Source organism: Periplaneta americana, chromosome 9, assembly GCF_040183065.1.
Source record: "Periplaneta americana isolate PAMFEO1 chromosome 9, P.americana_PAMFEO1_priV1, whole genome shotgun sequence".
Lineage (NCBI taxonomy): Eukaryota > Metazoa > Arthropoda > Insecta > Blattodea > Blattidae > Periplaneta > Periplaneta americana.
In genome coordinates this window covers 78564437-78588108 of record NC_091125.1, presented here as the reverse complement: position 1 = coordinate 78588108, position 23672 = coordinate 78564437, and the positions used below count along the sequence as shown (strand labels likewise).

General features: G+C 35.9%; 1 protein-coding gene across 2 annotated transcripts in view; it reads right to left on the bottom strand.

The window, feature by feature from the left end:
• The window catches only part of LOC138706130 (synaptotagmin-7-like), a 531126-nt gene extending 508256 nt beyond the window's left edge, over positions 1-22870 (bottom strand). Inside the window, exon 1 of one of the 2 annotated variants that reach the window (XM_069835119.1) lies at positions 21829-22870. In XM_069835119.1, the coding sequence (XP_069691220.1) occupies positions 21829-21893 (65 nt within the window). In that variant the 5' untranslated portion in view covers positions 21894-22870. The remainder of the gene's footprint in view (positions 1-21828) is intronic. The other variant, XM_069835118.1, reaches the window with a different exon arrangement.
• Between the last annotated feature and the right edge of the window lie 802 nt (positions 22871-23672).

Here is a 23672-nt window from a genome sequence, read left to right as displayed (position 1 = left end):
GTCTCTCAAACTCTCTTCATATTTACCTTTGATCTATATGCGTATATTGTGTTCATCGCTGCTTGTGGACGTCTTACGTTGGTTCAAAGTCTCACGTGATTGAGGAAGGAATGGGGCGGAAAATCCATTTACAGAGTTGATTATGATGATTATTATAGTATTATGATGAAGTTTAATATTAATGATAAAGATAATCTTTATTTGAGCCGTTTAGAGCAGAAGTGGTATAAGTCAAAATTATGTGATGAGGTTTTAAGTAAAAATTCTGTAAGATACAGCGCAAAGTAGCAATTAATATATATTTCGTGCTATACACTGACTACTAATAGTTTAAATAAATTGAATATTGAATGCTACTTTGCGCTGTATTTTACAGAATGTTTACTTTAATCCCCATTATCCATTTTTGACTTACACCACTTCTCTTCTCAACGGCCCATTTATTTTGTGCCTATTGATTCGGAACTGAACTCGAATGTGTATTTGATTCCCGCTAAGTATTAGGTGGATATAACTCTTTCTAGAAAGCGATAAAATAAGTGAAGATCTAAATGCCATGGTCTAATTATTATCATCATCTCTGGTTCAGCTTCTGATTGATATGTACTGTATAGGCCTATCTATTATCAGGCAGTACATCTGACTTGACGTTATGTCAGAGGAAGAACAATTGTTTGTATACGTCTGAAGTCTGATTAGTACAATGTAGCTAACCTGCGATATATGCAAAGGAGAGGGAAAGGAACTGTCCACCCTACCCCATTATCTCCCGACCTAGTTGCCTCATGAGTGATGCCTTTTTGGTGTCACTTGTGGCGTCCAAACCTTTCTTCAAACAGTTGACTAAACAACAACAATAACTAGATTTAATACACCATGCGTAAAAACGTTATTTAGTTCCGGTCTATCTTCATTTCTAATTTAAATTTCTTCTTGAAAAAAAAAAATGTTACGTATCATTTACAAAACTGCATCAATGAGGTCAATGAAAATTAATCATATCCGTTCTACTTAAGGTTCACAGTGTGACACTTTACATGTTTCTTCAAATATTTAGCGTATACTATAAGAAGTACGGTTGTATTAAAACAGTGCCCTACATGAAAAACGTAAATAATCGTGAAGTGAAGTGAATCATTCTGTATCTTTGCTACCAATTTGTTCAGAAAGAGAGCTTGCCTTCAAGCTCACGATTTCTACAGAATATACGTCCATGTCAACACTGAAATCTTTCCAACATTTTTGTAAGAATTTGCTCCGGATGTTTTTAAAAGTTTATTTCATTTTCCGATCAGCAGAAAAGTGCGTCGGAAATGGAAAAGGAAGTCTGTCCTATATTGAGTAAAGAATTGAGCAATTCAGCATCAAGTCATGTTAAGATGTCGACATTTTTCTCGTGATTTGTAGTTCCAAGTACTAACAGTGGCTTTAACATGAGCAATAGTGCTCAAAAATTGTAATGGACAAATTTCTGTTGACTACATTCTTAGGTGTGATTATTACAAACTGTCAATATTTAAGCATGGCTGCCGACTTGATAACAAGGATATTTCTGAGGTTCTCTGAACAAAAATATAAAACGCTGCTTTATTTTCTTATTGCATGTGACAATGATTAGCTGAACATCAAGATACGAAAGAGAGAAGAAACATAACAAGGAACGATAGCAAAGAGATAGGACGTATAGACTAAATATAGTTAAAATAAAGGAAGCACAAAGAATAATGAACGGAAAAAAGTGCAGACGATGATGGAAGAATAAAAAAGATGACAGAATATTGGGAAGAAGAAACGAAACAGTAGATAAATAGCCTATTAGTAAGAGGTTTTTAGGATTTTCACAATGTTACATATGTGTAAAAACATCGAATATTTCGAATCTAATCTTGCTACTATCAAGGAGAGAAAGGAGAACGGGGAAACATATTCTTTGGACCTATTATCTAGACATAGAGTGTAATACGAGGAGAGTATACCGAATGTTTCCGAACTCTACCGACATCTTCAAGGTTGATATTCGGGGGACATTTTGAGATAAGAAATCTATGGACACCGGAGCTCTGTTTTGGAGTTATAGGAGTTTATTTATAGGTAAAAAAAACCTGTTTGATAAGTATGTAATCACTAACTCATGTTATTCCTCCTCCTCCTCCTCTCATGCTCTGGGTATGAAACGACATGTTTTCATCCACACTTGAAGAGGTGGTTCTGTGTCATGGTCAGCCAGATCACCTGACCTAATACCGATGGACTTTATTGTGGGAACCATCAGAAGTGCAGTGTACACAACGTCTGTAGATGAACTCGATCTTGTTGCTCGTATTATTGCGACCTGTGAAGATGTGCGCACTACTGCTGGGATGCTAGTGCGAGTACGTCCACGTTATGATGTTTTCAACATATCCTATAATTCATGTAACCCTACTTTTCATTCATTCATTTAGTGTTCTGCCCAAGGGCAGGTCTTTCACTGCAAACTCAGCTTTCTCCAATCTTTCCTATTTTCTGCCTTCCTCTTTGTTTCCTCCTATGATCAATATATCTTAATGCCATCTATCATCTGGTATCTTCTTCTACCACGAACTCTTCTCCCGTACACCATTTCTTCCAGTACATCCTTCAGTAGTCAGTTTCTTCTCAGCCAATGACCCAATCAATTCCTTTTCCTCTTCCTGAATCATGTACTTTATGATAATAATTAAATGAAATATAAAGGTTGAGTTGTCTTATTGATCTTTCATATGACGCAGCACGAGTGTTTTTCCAGTAACTTAGAAAAGAGGTTTTTTTACTTGGTTATTAAACAACCATGTATCAACTGCGGGCTATTTAACGTCGATGTAATTGATGATAGCGAGATTGTATTAGGTGAGATGAGGCCGAGAATTCGCCTTAGATTACCTGACATTCGCCTTACAGTTGGGGAAAATCTCGGATAAAACCCACCCAGGTAATCAACCCAAGCAGGAATCGAACCCGCGCTCGAGTGTAACTCTGGATCGGAAGGCAAGCGCCTTAGCCGACTGAGCTACGCCAGCGGCTAAAAAAGAGGAAAAAAAGTAAATAGTGGAAAAAAATAAAACAAGGAGAAAGTAGAATTAAATTATGAGAAAGCATAGAAGAATAAAATAACAGAAATAAACTATTGTAAAAAAATACCGGTGGGCCTATATGAAAAGTTAAAATTGGGCTTTCGTTCTGTATGTTACTAATGTGTAACACAGAAATTGTGTGTAATAATGATTAACAAGGGAAAGAGAAGTAACATTTCGGAGAGACGAACTTCACAAGATAACTGTACAGCAGGTCAAGAACGTCTGCATAGCTCTCAGTTTGCGGTGTACGGAGTAATTTGCCGAGGAAGAAAAGAGAAACTAGCGTCCTCAGGCGGAACGGTTAACGAGAGGCGTCGCGGCGCGATTTCCATCTGAAGACGCAGTAACAGAGCGTCAGGTAATCTCGTTACGGTGCTAATCCTCGATTATCGTAGTCTCGCTGTATTGTGTGTAGATAACTTTATTTCTGATCCGACTTGCTGGGAAAAGTGGCTGCAGACTTCGTAGTCATTGAGTGAGGAAAAGAAATTCTCCATTGAAAGTTTCTACTTGCGATATTGAAATTCAATATTGGACGAAATATGCAGCCGAGCAAAATACGTTTACAGGAATAAAATTACTGTGCTTCCGTCAAACATTTTGCATTACGTTAAAGCGAGATCCAGTTCTTAAAAATTCGACAGTGGTCTATTAAATTTTATAATGACGTCCTTGTATTTTAACTACTTAAGGGGAAGAACCTAACGGAAATCTCTTTCTCATATTTTTTAAGTAGAGCTTCTATTCCCTTACAGCTTCATATCAATGTATGAAGCCTTTTAAAAACAACATTTTCAATTTTTGTCTTTATGGTACTGTCACAGACATAACAAATGCAAGAAAAGTATGCATTATTACCAAGAGAATCACAGAATTACAAATCTTGTCTTAAATGAAAGCTAAAAGACTGTCCATTCAACTTTGTTTGATGATTTTTAGAAAGTTTAATTTTTATATTTTTATTTTTACTTTGCATTTTTATGAACGGAAAGAAAAACTGCACTTCTATTTTAACCTATTATTTAATTTTAATTTGACCATATTTCCTGTTACAGAATTATTCCTGTATAATGTGAGAATATGCCCTGAAAAATTTTATTCAACTGTATTATTGTCTCAGATATTACATAGTAAATATTGAAAAACGTGAAATAAACAAACTCCCCATATTCAAGGGGACTGGAACGCAGCGGCTGTTTAAAAATGGTATAAAGGCAATTATTTTTATCCTAACGACATTAACGTTTCGCTCAAATGAAGTGAATGCTATGAAGTATTTTTAGGATAAAAATATAAAAAAATGTTAACTTTGACACACTTTTGGCCATTTCTGTAGATCCTTCCCCTTATTGAAACAGCACTACTTTGAGTCAAAGGAAGTGGAATAGTAAACGTTAGGAAAGCCGAAATATTTTAACAAAATCTGTTCCATAGCCGCTTTGTTCGTCACAACTTTGCGAATGTCCAGGTACTTTTCATGAGAGCCCTAATACAGCTATGGCAGGGTTGTGGTTTGTTTCTGTTTTTATTTAGACGCTGGACAGTGACGATTGAGGTGGAAAATTTCCCCTCTACTCAAATATTTGAATATAAGTACATAAAACATAATTCCTAATAATTTATCTGACCTATATTGAGTAAAGAATTGAGCAATTCTGCATCGTCACATTAAGATGTCGACATTTTCCTCGTGATTTGAGTTCCAAATACTAACAGTGGTTTTCACATGGGCAATAGTTAGGTACCCTCGACAGAGTTCGAATTCAACATTTTTAAAAGGTATTTTGCGAATCTAAATTATCACTAAGCTCAAAACATATAGCAGCAGTTCCCTCCAGCGGTCAATTTCCACAGCCCAATTCCCTCCCGGTAGATCAAAGCCCTAAGATGACAATATCCACATTCCCTCCCGGCTAAATTTTATTTAGAAATACAAGTAGCCCTCTTCCATCCTGATTACTATACATGGGGTAATATTATTTTGTGAACACTCTGTGATTGATTTTGTTTCTGCATGCGCTACTCACTTCTAGCGTAATAGTTCTGTGCTTCCTTTGTAGTAGTGTTCACGTTATGTAGTGTAACAGTTGTTATGTGATTGTATTGGGTTAGTTACTACTATGACTGAGATAACTAACATTTTAAGTGAGAAGGGGAAGAACTTTATTTTATATAATGGATTTAAATTCAGTATTCAGAAGACATTGAAGGACGGTGTACAAAGATGGACATGTATTCAAAAAAACATTTAAATTTTTTATTAAAACTGATTGAAATACTGAAATAATAACTGAACGAAATATTGAGCATAACCACGAATGCGTTAGTTTCCATATCCTGAACCGAGATAAAATTCGAAACTGTGCTAAACGCAAAACCACGGATATTAATTTGGACTTATGACATTGGGCAGTCTATAAGTGGGACGGGAAGTTGTGTTTCGATTTCAGATGAGAGGGAGTGAATTGACCCATAACTTCTGCGAAGTTGATTTCAGATGGGAGGGAACAGACCTGTGCCTTTTTCCGGGAGGGAATGGAGCTACGCATTTGGGAGGAAATCGGGCAACTCCGAAATATTGTGTCTTTGTTCGATTGATTACGCTGCACAGAAACGTAGTGTGAACTATTCACGTTTCATTATCAAGCCGAAGTAAGGAATCAGATCTTTTACCTCCCTGTCTCCAGAGAACAGGATCTAATCTAATGGTTAATATTACGCATTAATTTAAGATTGAATGATTATTTATCAGCTATACAGCTCATGAGTGATCAAGATTTATGTTAATCAACTGGACTTGCCACAATTGAAACTCAAGAGAAGCAGGGTCGGTGCAACACAGAAAACATACAGTATCACACTAACAACCAACATAGGTAGGTATCTATGTACTGTATACGCGCTAGACGGTATTCGATTCTATAATCATTACTTCACTGCAATGTCAAAACTGTGTCTTCAGCTTTGTGTACACTGTACACAAAGACCTGCAAAATCCATGCTCTTAAATTAGGTACATGCAAGCTCTCATTACTTTTTATCGACCTGATACGGTGGGATGTGAGGTCATCACTAGGGACCGTACTTTGTCCCAGGAGGCTACAAGGTTAAGTATTGCCACAGTCTAGTATATACAGTCCCGAAGCTTGAGTTTTGAGAGTGCTAGGAACAACAGACTGTGCCGGTACTATTTCGCATTGTCTGTAATGAGGCAATATTAGCGATCGTAGTGGCTAGCAACATATTTACTACGTATTGAGCTTCGTGACCGTATATACTAGAACTAGACTGTGGTATTACTGGAGTTTTTTACTATAGCGGATGAAGTTGCGTGCATGTAGCACGAGTACTGCTTGTGTCTGTTCCTGCGTGGTCAAGTTGGGCAGAATAAAACACAGATCACTTTAACAATTATACTAATATTTACAATTTATATTATTTAAACTATGAACACTAGAATACGCTGTTTTCACTATTTACTTACACTATAATAAAGAATATAGGCCTACATTGATCAAACATTACTTACACTATTATGTAAGCTACAGTGTTGTGTATTGTAATGCAAGGTATTTTATTTGAACGTCTACAAACATACATACTGTACCATAGTTATTTGTAAATAGTGTATAAAGGGACTTCAGACACTGACTAAAAGCCGATTGTCAAAAAGACTGCTTTTCGTCTCTAGAATATGATCACTTTTTTCAAATATAACTTTTGTGGAATATGGTTTTTAGTTTTAGTAGCCTATATCAATTGTCTTACTGAACACTAAATTGTAATTTTTTTAACTGTAGGAATTACATGCGACTAAACACATCTACATTTTGCTGATGTTATTACTATTATTATTATTATTATTATTATTATTCCGTTGTTTTTGTGTTGCTGTTATATATATTCGCTACGCATTTTTATACTGGTTAAATGGAAGAGAAGGCCTTTTGGTTTTAACTCTGCACAGTGAAAATAAATAAACAAATAATTTAAATTGTAAGAAACATAATCGTAATATCAGTCTTTATCACTATAATGCATTGTAAACAGTTTATGAGGTCTAGTTTTGAATAATGAATAGAACATCATCTTCAACATAAACAAGATGTTGTGGCACGCGTCAAATATGACGTCACGTCAATATAGTAGCCTATATGAACAGCTAACCTTATCTCCGTATGCCCTGGGAAAAAATACGGTCCCTAATGACTACACATCGTGAACCGTGAAAAATTCTTGTTTCCATACTACTAGCAGGATTGGTTTAGAATTTGAAATTTCATATTTTGTCTGTCACTTGTTATAACTTAGAATTTTTTGGACTGTTAATGTCTGCTGTGTTGGAAAGAGTAAGCGAAGAAAGAATGATGCTGAAACTGATCAGGAAGAGGAAAAGGAATTGACTGGGACACTGGTTGAGAAGAAACTGCCTATTGAAGGATGCACTGGAAGGAATGGTGAACGGGAAAAGAGTTCGGAGTAGAAGAAGATATCAGATGATAGACGACATTAAATATTTGGATCATATGCCGAGACTAAGAGGAAAGCTGAAAATAGGGACGACTGGAGAATGCTGAGTTTGCAGTGAAAGACCTGCCCTTGGACGGAACTGAATGAATGAATGAATGAATGAATGAATGAATGAATGAATGAATGAATGGTTTGCTTACAACACGGCCTACAAATTGAACGTTTTTAATATTCTTAACTAAGTTGGATAATCCTACATTTGAAATTCTTTATCCTAGTATAATTTTGACTCGCCTTCACTTGGATATAAGCCCTGCCTCAAACTTAATACATCTCAATAGCCTTACAACACATCCATACGCAGAGATACGGGGGACGTAGGGAGCATAAGTCACAATGATATAGGCTACTGTCTCTCTCTAGCATTAGGTATGAAGAAATCATAATATTGCAAATCAATATGCAAATCAACGTTTGCGTAAAAGTTATATTTCTAAGTGAGGCTTATAAACATTCATTATGCAACATATCTTTTTATAGTATGGATAAGAAAGATAAGATAAAATAAGTCTAAAACATTTTCTAGGGAAAGCTCATTCAGTTCACTTCATGTAACGGTGAGTTCGAGAAATATCCGTTCCTTTTTCTAAAATATAGAACAAAGTGGAAGTAAACCTATTAATGTGAACATACTGCGTTTCGTCTGTAGCGAACGATATCAGGGCGAGGCGTGTGTAACATCTACTATACACCTTGCTGTACTCAATTGAAATCTGTTTTGGTACAAACTTCCTACCTATGGTCATTACCACAGCCCCGGTTAATTTCATAGTACAGCGTGCTATATTTTTAAAAGAGCACTACAATCCGGCAACTAAAATCATTAACAGAACACGAGTGGTAAGCACAATGAGTTTCAGTCTGCGATGCAAGCATTCGAACACCTCTTCCGTTAAAAAAATGCATGTCTTTTTTATGTATGTGGAGGCATTTGTATGCTCATATTATGCAACTATGTAGGTCTATGAATTAGCTTATTTTATCATCCTATTGTATCCCCCCCCCACAAGGAAATCGTTCTATCTTCGCCTATGGTCACATCGACAAGAAACTGACATACAAATCACAAGTGGGATTCGAACTCACGACCTTTGATTTAACAGAGCATTATTTCTGCTTTTTAAACAGTTCTGGTAGGCACAACTAGATCAGCAAATTGAATTAATGTGGATTCAAACTCGATGGCTGTGGTTGCCCACAGGGGCTAGACAAATGCCAGACGCGATACATATTGCTTTCTACACCCACGCTCTCTGTTGTGGCTGAGCGAAAGTACAGTACGTACGAGTGTGGGTAGTCCGATGACGTGTACTGTACGATAGACCGACGTCCCAGTCTGACAATATCTTGCGCCTCATATCGCAAAAAAAGAGAACGATCACACTGCTAGGCTTCCGCGAGTGGTTTAATGGATTCAACAAGAGCAATACCTCACTATTGGCCCTACCTCCTCTCCCGACTTAGTTGCCTCATGAGTGATGCCATATTGGTGTCACTTATTAGGTTCAAACCTGTCTTCGGACAATTGACTGAACAACAACACCTAAAGATTCTGTATTATTCTACCTTAGAATATGTCTAAATGATTAATTTTAATTCTGAAAAAATAGAATTGATTCATAGCTGCAACTTATTGTGCATTATTTATAATGATAGTTCCATGCGTTCATGTAGATATCTCTTCAAAGACAATTATTTATTACATTATCTCTCAAACTACAAAGGGAAACAAGGAAGTTGAAACGTGAAAGCTGGGACAACTATATAAGCACTATCGAGCAAGATTGTCATGGAACGCAAGATGTAGCATATAAAATAATGAAACACTTAAACTCAACAGAAAGAGACATGGCAAAAATAAATAATATTACAGAGGAAAATTGGATTACATTTTGTCGCAGCCTATGGACGAAGGTGGATGAAGAAGACATTAACCCAATATTAACTACGTTAGCAGAAATTGACCCCATTGAAATGAACGAATTAGATAATGCAATTAAAACGTCTAAGAATAAAAATCACCACGATCAAATGGTATAAACACTGAACTATTAAAATACATGCCCGAAGGAGTAAAGATGAGATTTTTAGAATTAATTAAAATCTGTTGGAAGACTTGTACAATCCCAGAAGAATGGAAAAGAGGAATAGTATGCCCAATCTTTAAAAAAGGTAAGAGAAACGATTGTCAGAACTATAGAGGCATTTGCCTGCTAAACGCAGCATATAAAATATTCGCTAAAATAATAACTCGCCGGCTAAACATAATAAATGAATATGTGCTGACAGAACATCAAAATGGATTTCGAAAAGGTCGCTCATGCTCGGATAACATATTCATATTAAAACAAATTATCCAAAAAAGACGAGAATTTAATCTTCCAACGTATATGCTTTACATCAACTACGAGAAAGCTTTTGATAAAGTGTCACTAAAGATATTATGGGAAATAATGTATAAAAGAGGATTTCCAGACCACCTAATAAGAGTAGGCTAATTCAGAGTCTATATTTTGGAACATAGGTAAAAATAAAAACAGACTACACCAGTAATAAACAAATAAAAACTAAGGAGTTAAACAGGGCTGCCCACTGTCCCCTGCGGTGTTTAGTATATACTGTATATTGACAATGTCAGTAGACAATGGCAATAACAACTAAATACACATTTTAAAATTGATGACGAAGTCTTGAACACTATACTGTTCGCAGACGATCAAGTAATTTTTAGTAACACTGAGGACGAATTACAAAATTGCTGCTGATAAACTGAATGAACTCGCAAGTGAATATAATATGAGTATTTCTGAGAAGAAAACCAAAGCAATGACTTTTGAAGGTACAAATCATAAAAGATGCAAAATAATGATTATTAACAAATTAATAGAGCAGGTAAATAACTTCAATTATCTAAGATTTAACGTATCTTAATGTCAAAAGAACGATATAAACATAAAATTAAATAGATTTTATTACATGTGAGGAAAAATAAGAAGAACGTTGAAAAATAAAACACTGAAATCCACACAGCTAAAATTTTATAAAACAATGGCAGTACCAACGCCTGCGAAAATTGGACACTTAATAGATCAAATGAAAGAAGAACAGAGGTAGCTGAAATGAAGTTTTTACGTTCAGTAGCAGGCTATACATTATTAGACAATATATATAACGAAGAGATCAGAACAGAATTAGCCTAAATATTTTTAACCTGACAGAAAGAATTCAAAGTCTAAGATATAATTGGCTACAGCAAATAGAAAGAATGCCATCCAACAGGCTTCCACTGATTTTACTCCACTGCCAACCTAAAGGTAGAAGGAATGTTAGGCGTCCGATGACAAGGTGGAGAAACTCTATCTTTGGTGTGGAAACAGGCATAAGGCATAATTCCATGATGAAGAAGAAGAAGAAAAAGAAGAAGAAGAATACAGTTACAAATCAGAGACGATTAAATTATAAAGAAACAACGTAACAATCGCAAAGTGAGAATATCGGGGGTATCCAGGTACTCGGAGATAACCTCCGTAGTAAACGCTTTGTGAACTACAAATCTAATATAATCTTCTCTTGATCAAACTCTCAACGTCTTTGTTGACAGGCTGCCTCTAGTAGCTTTCTTCTATCTGAATGTTTATCGAACACTGTATATTATACGTATATGTTTTATATTAGAGTAACTAGTTCAAACCGAAACCCTCCTCCTTCCTCTAGACGTCTACAGGGACTTTTCGCTGTATGTATCTGCTTGAGTATCTTCTCCTAGTCTTTGACGTTCTCACTTCAAGCCTGCAAGGCAGCAGATCCTCCTTCCCCCAAGCTTCGCTTCCCGCTGGGATTGGTTACCCAACCTTCCACTAGGTTACTCTGTTAAACAGGGTTACAGGTGGAAAGGAGTTCAACCTCAGAGACTGCGAGCACAAAGGCTAGGAATCTGAAATGAATCTCTGAGGACGAGAGAAGCATACGGAAAGGAGAGGACAAGGGAGAGAATAAGTGAAAACGAGAGCAGTAGAAGCAGAGAAAGAAGAATAAGAATAATAGCAATAAAGAGAAAGAAGAAGCAGCACATTCAACTCCATTCTGGGCTAGTTATATTTTTTTTACTAGTAAACATTAAAGTCCAATGTGTCCGCCGAATTAACTCTATGGTAGCGTGTCTACAGTCAGATCAGCCGACCCGACGGCGACGGGGTCAGAAATTTTCATGTAAAATTTTTATCTCGGGACTAGGAAAGGTGGCTGTGCACAACTTCTAATCACCAGATTGTGCACTAATATTCTTGGGTTAAATTACAAAACTCTCCGCAGTGCATATGAAGATAAGGCATATGTCACTGCTGATAATGATTCGTCCGTCGGACGGGGCAGTTAAGCCTGGCGGTCCCCTTGATGCTATTCGACAGGAGTAGGCTACGTACCGGCACCGGGTTTCCCCTTTTTCCTTCATCTCCAGCGTCATCCTCATTCATTATCTACGTTACACTTACACGAGCACTTATAAAGGGCATATCAAAAGTCCTGAATACGGAGATGTCTGATCGTTGGATAGGACGTGCTGGAATAAGGGACAGATGTTTCATGACATGGCCACCAAGGTCACCCGATATGACTGCATGTGACTTTTTTCTATGGGGGTATCTAAAGCACCGTGTGTTTGTACCCCCTTTGCCACGTGATTCAGAGGAACTAAAAACCAGAATTCGAGAAGGGTATGGGAAGAGTTTGATTATCGTTTGGACATCTGCCGAGTCACTCGTGGTTCACACATTGAATCTCGCTAAGGTGTAAAACGAACTTTGAGAGTTTGACTTTAAACTGACGTGTGTTTGAAAGTGCTATCACTAGTAGTTTTTGTGTAATAAAATATTGAATGTGTTACCGGACTTTTGATATGCCCTGTACATACACACACCGTAGTACACAACATAACTCTTCACAGATTTACATCATGCATAGCGTGGTCCGCCGAAGTGGCGTGCAACTTGAAAAGGGATAACGGTCCTGCCGTCTATTCGCAATATGCGGAACCTGAACCACGCGAGTGAAGTTGACAGGCGTTTGATACACACACATTTAAGTCCAATTTAAAATTTTGAGATTGTTGGATTCCAAAGTTCTTTTCAAAAACTAAAGCAAAAGCAGTAATTAAAATTAATATTTAGTCGGAAGGACACGAGTTCAAATCCCACTCCACCCTGAATTTATAACTTGTGTTGGACGAGCCCGTGGTCCTGGCAACACAGAGGTTTTCTCCGTGTACTTCGGTTAACCTGTAACATCCCAAGAATTCATTACGAGCATAATGTGGACCCACCGCCTGTGATGCACACTGGATAGCCTAGTCCTTGACGATTGTCAGACATCCTTTACGGATCTAAATGTTGGACATTTGCCCAACAAAAAAAGAACAGATTGGAAGCAGTTGAAATGCGTTTTTAAGAGTGGGGCGGGATACTGTTAGACTAAATGAAGATGTAAGTAGAGAATTACACACAGATTTTTATTGGAAAATACCTTCTATCAGATAAAATGGATAGATACGTAGAAAGAATGACTGAAGATCGACTTTTTAGCAATGTTGAGTTAGGCCTATCATTCAAAGGGCAGAAGAGACCAAGGACCTCCTTGTGAACGATGCAGAGAACAAATTTAATAAATTTAATTAATATTATATTAACATTTTAAGTAGTAAATTGTTAATATTGCAGAAATATTTCAATGAACCGGTAACTGCAAACATTTTAATATAAACATTTTACTCGAACAGAATACTTGCAGTCGAAAGAGGTCAAGAGTCTAAACCAGGCATGTCAATTGATGCCCACAGGAGCAAGCGTGCGCTTCAGAGCCCAGGAGAGCCTGAGCGCTTTACAGCGGAAAGGAAAGAGACAGACGAAAGAGGTGGTATATGCCGCTTGGTCGAGCTATATTCAGGGATGGCCAGCACTGATTCAATAGATAAAGGGAAGAGAACTTATTAAAACTGTATCCATGTTAATTTTCAGATTTGCCTGAGAAGTATAAGTGCGTTATGAGAATGTAAGTTTTAATTTTAATGCTCATTTTTCACAAGTTTGATTTTTTTATTCAAAAGAAATATTTTCTCAACTTTTCGCATAGAAAAGTGAAATTTTCAGGTACAAATATCACCTTAAAAGCATAATGCGATAAGATTTTTGTTAAGTAATATTAGTTACACTTAAAACAGATACAGTACCTAGGTAACTTTGCTTTGTACTGTAATATTGTTTTCATTAGTTTATTGATTACTTTTGTAAGGCTAAAGATATCATCAATATAAATTACAACTTATCATGTCATACTCAATCTCTTTCTTTGGAATATCACTTTATTTATGAATGATGTGTTTCATCCACTTAATACAGTAAAATATTATACTACTATGGAATTTAAGTGAATATTCCTCCTTAACTCTCTATTATGTTATTAAGTTTTAAAACACAAGTACAATATTAAGAAATCAGTGTTAGTACTTTTGTTTTACAGACAATGTAGATAATATTAAACAGAAAGAAGCCATATACAAATAACGACATAAAATTTCACGGTCCGTATGGTTTGTGCACGACTGTTTTCTTAATCCAACAGGTTGCTTATTCATATACACAACCCTTTCTCTTTCTATACTTAGCGCTTGCTGCCCGCGCAGGACGTCAAGGTCAGAAAAATGCGCTTGCTTTGACATCGCTGGTCTAAACCGTAGAATTTATTATTATTATGACTAGGTCCATTATTATCATTGCTATAATCATGAAATGGTAAATTATGTTCTCTGCATCTTATTACATTTCATATGAGTTTTGCCTGTTCTACTTCTCTTCCTGTGTTGTTCCGAATTTCTTCTGTGTTTCAGATTATGGCTATTAAGGTGTTTTAAAATTCCACAATCTCAGAACCTCTGAGTATTCTAAGGTAAAACAGTTCATCTATTTGATATTACATCCAGTAGGTTTTGTAATTCAGACTTTTAAAACCATAATTTCCATTTTCTTATGGAGCTGTAACCGGTATTTTTCTTGAAACCCTCATTTATATTCTTTTCGGATTGAATTTGTGTTGTATTTTGGAATCCATGTTTCTTTATCTTAGAAGCTTGATCGAGAAGTTATCTGGGCCTTGTATGTGTTTTGAAATTTTTCATGGAACTCATAAACTACTTAAAATATACTGTATACGGAGTGCTTCCGAAATAGTATTACAAACTTTCAGGGATGATGGCGAAGGGCACAAGTATCAATTTGAGCAAGTATCAATTTGAGGTAAGGAACCATGGTCCGGAAATGACTGAGTTATAAGCAAAAATAGTTGTGTGGAAATGGAATTGTAATTTGGCACCACGTGCCCTCTTTCCCTTAACTTTTGGTACAGTCGTGGAAAAATGATATGGGCCGGATGTCTCCTACGTGGGTACTCGGCCCGATACAATCTGTGAGCTTGTCTGCTGTTCCAATTGGTTCATCCGTATTCGAAAATCATGTATGCTTATTCCGCTCAAGTGTACTCCTCCATTTCACTAGGACTGATCAACTGGACACTGCAACTTGTACACATACACTGCTGTCTACAGACGGCATATCAGGACCGACCATGTCCGTTACACATTACGCTATCTGCATTGCTTTAGTGTAGTTTCCTGTCCTCATCCCTCAGACAGCGCATTGAATGGAATACTGTAATTAGACAACGTAAAAAAAGTTAGATGAATACAGTATGTGTGAGATGTACAGATAAATACATATAAATAAGGTGTACAGAGGAATAAAATTATTTCATTTCCACAGAACTATTTTTGCTTGTAACTTTCGACTCGGTCATTTCCCGACCAGGGTTCTTGATCTCAAATTGATAGCCTACATGTGCCCTTCGCCATCATCCCTGAAAGTTTGTAACACCACCTCGGAAAACTCTGTATAACTTGAATTATAAAATCGCAAGTTAGATTGCAAAATATCTTTTATTAAAAAACTATTAGATTGCTGAATTGAGTGTTTTATGATGGCGTACCTGTGTACCATATTCATCGTTGTAAATATTAGCAAGGATTAGGCAAATGGCCTGCTCCAAGTCTTAACTGGTCTTTCCAGCGTTTCTTTGGTGTTCTGATTCGACTCTTTTCTGTCAGCTACTGCTACAGTACATTCCGCGAGGGATCCTGTTATTGAACACACTCATTATATTGTCATGTCAATTCAGTTTTTCCTATACTTTTCTGTAACGGTAGTGATGCAATTCTTGACGGTTATCTTAGTTTATTTTGCGGTTTAACAGTTCAAATTTCACCAGCGCCCTCAATTCTGTTTTGTTGAGATTAGAAATATATAGTAGTATCTCAGAACCAAACAACGTCGGAATTGCCAGTGTTTTTTTTTTTCAGATTTACTGTAAGTGTATTAAGTCTACTGACTTATTAATATACGTTTGATTGTGTTTATAAGCCTGATCAAATTATTCAGCTTATTTTCAACATCTGAATCTATTCGTTTTGAAAAGATATTAGTCACTATTATGAATCATTTGAAAATTAAGAAATTTCATTAAAATAAATCATTAATATATTATAACCTACTTTTAAAATATCACGCACATTATTAAGAAACAAAAAAAAATACAATTAAGTTTTTAAATACCTTAATATATTTTGTCGTTTTACGTCAAGTAACATGACCTTTCTAAAAAGGAGAGATTCATTTGTAGAATGTAGGCCTACCATATTGTCTTTAATTATGGAAATAAAACAGTACAAAAATTACTTCTTGTATTTCACACAGAAAGAAAATGATATGTTTTATGTTCCTACGAAAACAGTGACACGAAAACCCCACGGCCACCATATCTTCTTTCTAAATAATTACAGCACTACTTGAATGGCACAATAAACAAAATATTCTTCCAATTACGTCATTCATTAATGATATACTTCTCCTCCCACTCGGAATGAAAGTGATACTTTTCTGTTTCTTCCTCATTCATACTCATGTTGCCTTATTAGACACCAACACAACCTAAGAAAACAACAGTAACAAGAAAGCCCCACGGCAAACACGATGAACACTAAGCAACACAACAGCGCTTTCATACGCAAACGAAACGAGAAGCGTTGCCTGCTTACTACAGTAGAATGAGAACTATTATTTCAGTAAGTGGTCTTGTCTTTACTCACAGATCAAACTCAGCTTTATCTAAAATCAGCTTTATCCGTTACTCCTGCTAAAGATCAACATCTACAGGGACATCATTTTATGTTTACTTCAATTTTTATTGTACCTGAGTTTTTGAATGTACTTCACTCCCACCCCTTCTACTAATGAAGTTCCAACTCCACACAGAACCAAGACCGCAGATAGTAAGCAGTACTGAGTTACTGAGTATAGTACGTTCCAGAAATATGTTCGCGTTTTCCAGAGACGAAAGAGCTTTCAATATTGAATCATATTTTCGCACAGGTACTGTCCGTTTGCCTACGTCGCATCCCGATTTCCCCCACCTGCTTCTGCTCGCCCCTCTGTAATAGCTGGGCTGTCTTAGCTCTTTTCTGAAAACATTAATTTCTGTTTGGAATTGGACGTTTACGTAATATTATACAGCTGTTTAATTTAACTTAAATAAAAGGGCCTCGTTAAGTAATTAACTGTCACGTGATTTCCCCCCTTTCTACGATCCTGCGGCATAACCACTTGGACGGACAGTAGATAGCATGTTTGAGTAATTTTATATTTTCGGGTCCGGCAGAAGTGAAGATTGAATTTACAGTACGTAGAGTAGGTACAGAATTATTTCAACGTGAGTTACTAGTACGAAGGACGAAACTGGCAATTGGAATTAGATGCAGTAGTCTATAGTGCGATAATATGCACAAAAGAACTGAAGCCTGTATCGAAATGAACGGCCACCATTTTCAAACTTGTGTTTAAATATTCATATTATGATTATTTTTCAATTTAACTTCTTTCTCTATATTGTACGCTAATGTGCTGTAGACAGTATAATATACACTGCATAATGAATACGTTCGCATGGATACCTCAGTTCGTGAGTAAAACACTTATTCTTAATACAGTACTGTACTTTGATTAAACAAAAACCTAATGAAAATTATCAAACTCAAAATCGCGATATTTCCTAGTTTACGTAAATGGATGAACTACTTTTCTTCCTTCCTATACCTAATAGAGTGATTTGTTTGTGTTTTACGCCAGTATCATCGAACTACGGTCGTGGAAGGGGATATCAAACTCTGTTTCCGGTTCTCTACAGGTATAGACAGGTTAATATTAAAAATGTTAGTAAAAATAAAATGATGTCCCTGTATATATATGTAGGAAGATCGTGATGGTGATCGACAGTTTGCATAATTTTAATAAGAACATAGCAAAGAATCCTCTATCATATTATGAATTGCAAAAAACTGAGGCCTATTCAACCTGAAATAAAGCCTAAACGTATCATCAAAATCCGAAAGACCGAAATCAGTGACTGAAACTCGCCGTTATTTTCGTGAGATACAACGTGATTCCTTATCCAGGTTTTTCTGGCTTTAATTTTAGGCCTACATTTTCTATTAATTAACAAAATACAGTATGTTCATATAACTTCATTTCTTTATCATCTGAAGAGTCAGATTCAACATAGTGGCGTTCGTACATCATTTGTAAAGTACGACAATATACATAGCATGCATTATTTCCCCCAGCGAGTGCTTACTACAATCAGAAAAATACTCTCTGCATGAAGACAGTGCACAGATGATCAAAGCGGGAAGTGTGCGGAGGAGGGCCCTTCGCCTCTTTCTCGCTACACATTTCTCGCTAGCGAGATCTCTTCAAGTGTGTAACGGTCTTCGCTCTCCATGGGCTGTCGCCCCGCGGTTCCACGGATTATTATTATTAAACTTAGCACAACTGCATCTTTCAATAAACTGTTTTTATGTGACGCGTGCTTTAAGATTTCGATAAATTTGTCGAATACGCAATAGAAGAACAGATTTTGCTGTGTACTTGGCTATATATTCTAGTATAAAAGAAAATATACATGTATTTGCAAACATGTCATTACAAGTTACGTACCGTACATATTTTATGCTACGAAAATTTTGTACGTTATAGAACGTAACAGTAATTAACTAAATCATGGCACTTTTATGGGGCATAGCCCGTTTCGTCCCAGAATCGACCGACTCGTCTCGACGTAATTTTCGATGCGTTAATGGAGTAGTCCAACTCGTCCCTACCTAATTCTCGGAGTGTTAATCCTATAGCCCAACTCGTCTCGGGTGTGTAAGAAGAGGTGAAACCAGGTAAAGACAAAATATTTCCTCCCACTTTGTGCAGAGTTAGAACTGCACAACCATTTTGCAGGTTATGTGGTTAAAAAATTTTGTCTTTCATGAGTAAAATAATGTCCATTTTATTAAAAAAAAATATCAAATAATGAATTTGCTTAAAAATAAATAAAAGTCACATGCTTAAAAGTAAACCTGGTCTCATTTTAACTATAATTATGCGACATTATCCTTACAAATTGCAGGCGTGAGTATTCCCCATTCTTATAGGCCTACTTGACCACATACTTTTCTGATAAATCCAACTTTTTGCGGATATGAAGCAGATGCTTAAAAGGATCATTTATGCTGTTACACTTAACATAGGTAGATCTATCTGATTGAAATTCAAGTAGAGCTTTTATAAAAGTGGCTATGGAAGATGTGGAGAGTAGAAAGCATTGGCAAGGTGTGAGTGAAAGGATTTATAAGCACTTGTAGTTTTGGTCAGTGCTGTAGAAAAATCAGCCCATATTGTCGGTGGGAATGCAGAATACGTAAACAAATGAAGAGTCCACTGCAAGAATGATGGATGTCACTTTCTTGTCGAAAATGAACCAAGACTGTCAATATATAGCTTAAGACATATAGAATGTAAATAGAGAGTTATATGGTATTAACACTGATAGTCATTGTCCAGTAATGATCGGAAAATCACAGTTAAGCTTTGAGCGCTAAGCATTTCAAACTTTCAATTGCTTCTCCTGCAAAATGTATTCCAAATGACATCCATCATTCTTGCAGTGGACTCTTCAAATAAGTGTTAGTCAAATACTCTTCAAATTTTGCCAATCGATCATTCGGCGCGATTAGCAGCATATCAAAGACGAAACCGAATAGGGATTATATAGAATGGGCACTGAGCGAATTTTCTTGTTTCGTTTCTCTGTGCGCCGGCGTTTAGTTCCACTTTCCAGCGCTAGAGGTTAGTGTAATCGAGCACACGCTAAGATAATAATTGAATATAAGAGTTGAAACATAGGATCCAAACATCGCCTACCTTATTGCATAGTCCAGTAACACTTTGCTTCAAATAAATTCAAGCTAACAGCGTTTCCTTATTTCTCAGTGTTAAACTAGTTGTAATAATAATTTTTTATGTTTTATATATAATAGACCTAAATTATATTATAAAATAATATAATACATTATAAAATTATGTATCAAATTCGTTTAATATTTGTATACTACAATATTATAGGCATATGGTTTTACTCCTCATAGGAGTTTTGTTTTCTATTTTCAGTGTTATCAAATCATTACATATTTTAATTGTTGATGGGGTCACCGTCTCAACTCTCATTATAAAGGAACTCTAGAGTCTAGACATTATATATAATGACGGATTTATTATTTCATCTGTCCAATTTATTTTGAGTACATAATGTACTTAGATGTAGTAATTGCATGTCTGTTATATTCCGCTGTATCGACTGCTAACTGGTGTGATGTCAGCTCCAACTCTAGGGAAAAAGCAGAATCTCACGCTCAAGCTGGTTTGAAGGTTATTGAAATCTGTCCATACTTGGAATTCTTCGCCTTCAGATGGATCTAAGTACACAAGACCAAAACACCACCTCAGCCATGCCCCAATTTCATTTCTTTCTTTATAGTCATTTGACATACTAAGATTCTGAATTGTCGTGTATACGAGTAGTCGATGCATGAGAATTGGAATTGGAAATATATTTAAACCGGGGGCGAGATGGGTTTATTTACAGACCGGGTCGAGAGGCTCTTCGCCACTTTTATGGTTTGTTTTCTGTCTTAAGAATTTGTCTGTATGAAGTTGGTAACACAGAGCTCAACGTGACGACAAATAACTTTAAATAAATTTATCGAGATACTTACATTACTTCTAAGGTTCGTGTTTTCTATTCGGAGTTCCGTCAATTAATTGTACGATAAATATAATTTTTAAACTACTTATAAGACAAAACATATTTCAATATAAACATTAAAATACAGCATCATGTCCTTACATTTTTTAGTATTTTTATGCACAAATTTTCTCTATTGAAAAGTCTCTCCAGTATAGGTATTACTCAGATTTATCTCTACAAATTTCATAAAAGAAGCAATTTATGTGTTTTGTTAGTTACGGTACATATCATTTTTCCTGAGAATTTTGTCGAATGTAACAAAAGTTATTTTTAATTTTATAAATTTGTGTAAATATATCATGACATGAAATAGACCTGTGTATCTGTTTAAATTGTCTGTTAGCAGTATTATTTTTTTTTTTAATTTTAATAGGTTGAATATAAATATTTCAATTTAATAAGACTTACAAATATATATTTAAATAAGATTTTTAAGTACTGGTATACACATACAGTATTTATTAGAGGTCTTGAAACTTTCCTGGAATGATTAACACAAATGTGACTACAACATAGGCATAAGTATCTTTTTTAAAGAAAACAGCGCGTAAAATAGCAAAGATATTTTTATGAGTGCCTTTTATTAATCTTTCCTGTCTTGAAATGTTGTCTGTTCAATAAAAACCATTGCTGGAAATATTTAGCTCTAAAGTATGAGTATATTATGAATTGACATAAAATATTTAAAATATGAATGAGACATGAATAATACCATGATAGGCCTATAGGTTTTTTCGATTTCAGAATTTTGTTGAACGTACAACTGTAATTGATCTCGTAAAGTTAAATGCATATCAGTAATAAAATATTAACACGAATAAATACTTTGCTAATTATTTGTGCGTTTTCTTAGTAAAACATTTTGTTTCCATTCATTTTTTTTTAAACTGCAAAGTACAGAACTCATTATGTAGGCTGCTGTAAAAACTATATAACTAAACTATAAAATAAAATTCTACAATATGTAGCGAACTATTACCTGGACGTGTAGTATTCGAAGAACGCCACGAAGATCTCTAAAGATCTGGTTACAGCGGCCCACATTATTCATGGCTTGCTACAGTAAACAGGAATAATTCTTGTGTTCCGCCAACTTGCTGACACCACACGCAGATACAGCTTACAAGCACACTAATCATGCACTCCACAACCCTTCCCCATGCTATGAGCCACTATGACCCGCGTTAAAGAGACACCGTCTGAGTCACCATATCCACAAGTGTTTTTATTAAGACAGAAGACACGTAAAAAGTATTTTTTGCTCTTTCCTTTCACTGCCTTATGCGCTATTCACAGAAAGAAACCTGTTGCACACCACACAAGCGTATAGGTGATCTGATAATGAAGATGAAAAAAAAACATTGATCTATGTACACATCCTCTTCTTTAGCACTCTTAAAATATAAAATGGCTTTATAAAACGACATAAATTCTTGTTCAAGAGACTAGTTTGTATCACGTAACCATGTCACTTTAGAATATTATTGTTATACATTCCGAGTGTTTTTAATAAAAATAAAGAAAACCAGCCACTAGTGTTCGAATTTTGTGCGTATATACTAAGATAAGTGAAATGGGATTTTTACAAAAAAGTGTCCTGAAGTACTAACTTTGTCTTATTAAAAATTCACTTATTGTATAAACCTGCGAAATTTGTAAGTTATACAGCATATTGTAAAATCTCTCTTCATTTAAACGTGTCACACGTATAAGTAATGCTGATACATAACCTAAAAAAATATTTTTTTAGTCATAGGATATACTAATTTAAACATATGGTTTGTTTCAGAAGTTTATTAAAACTCTTCCTGCACATGGTTAAGATGCCACGATTTTAATTATTAGAACATGGTGATAAAAGGGGCTATTTGAGAGAGAATTGAACTCGGAGAAGCTTTGAAGATGGAGCAAGCACTACACATGCCCGCACGTTCACTCCACCGGCACTCCGACACTGAAATGAGGGAACAAACAAAACACGTCCGGATAGCGACGCTGGCACCGTGGAAATGCGCAGCCATTTTCTTGCTCGTTCGCTCGGCTCTGGCTGGGTCGACTGAGCGGCCACGCGTTGAGGACGCGCATCCCCTGACAGGGCTGTAAAAACCGAGGGTGGCAAGAAGATGCAGTTCCCAGGCACTTCATAATCCTCACAGACAAAGATCTGGGTTCTACCTCAGTCAATCTGCCTCAATATAGTACTTTATGTGGTCCGGTTGTACATTATTTATTGTATCTAACTTAGATGGCCCCGCTAGACGTTACCATAGCAACGTCGTTTGTTTACTGAGGAAAACAATTCCCGAGGAGCATCTATGTGAACAGGAACCTCGTTAATCCGGACTAAATAGGAGAATAAATTGTCCGACTTACACGAAAGTCTAGATGAACTTCAAATCTAAGAAAAACAGTATAAAGCGCATTATAGCTCTATATACAGCAGCAAAAGACGTTTTGCGATTCAGAACTCTACACAAAATATTAGCCACTTTTTCATGTTTTCTTTTTTAATACAAATAATTTTTCGTGTATTCAAATAAATTAATCTTGTGTATGATTTTGTGTCCAGAAAAGGATTTACTTTGATTACACAATGATGATAACACATTGTACCTAGTAATTAATTGTATAACAGACTAAAATTGGATGTTATTCGCGGGTGAAATGTTTAGCGCCCAAGGCGAAATCGAGTGTGATAATTTTCACGTCCGCATAAAATCTGTTTTTCCACTCCCACTGCCGTAAGTATGCTGTTATTATCTTGTTCTTAGTGAAGTAAATGGATTTTACCTTAATACTGTCGGTTGCTTTTGATGTCGGAAC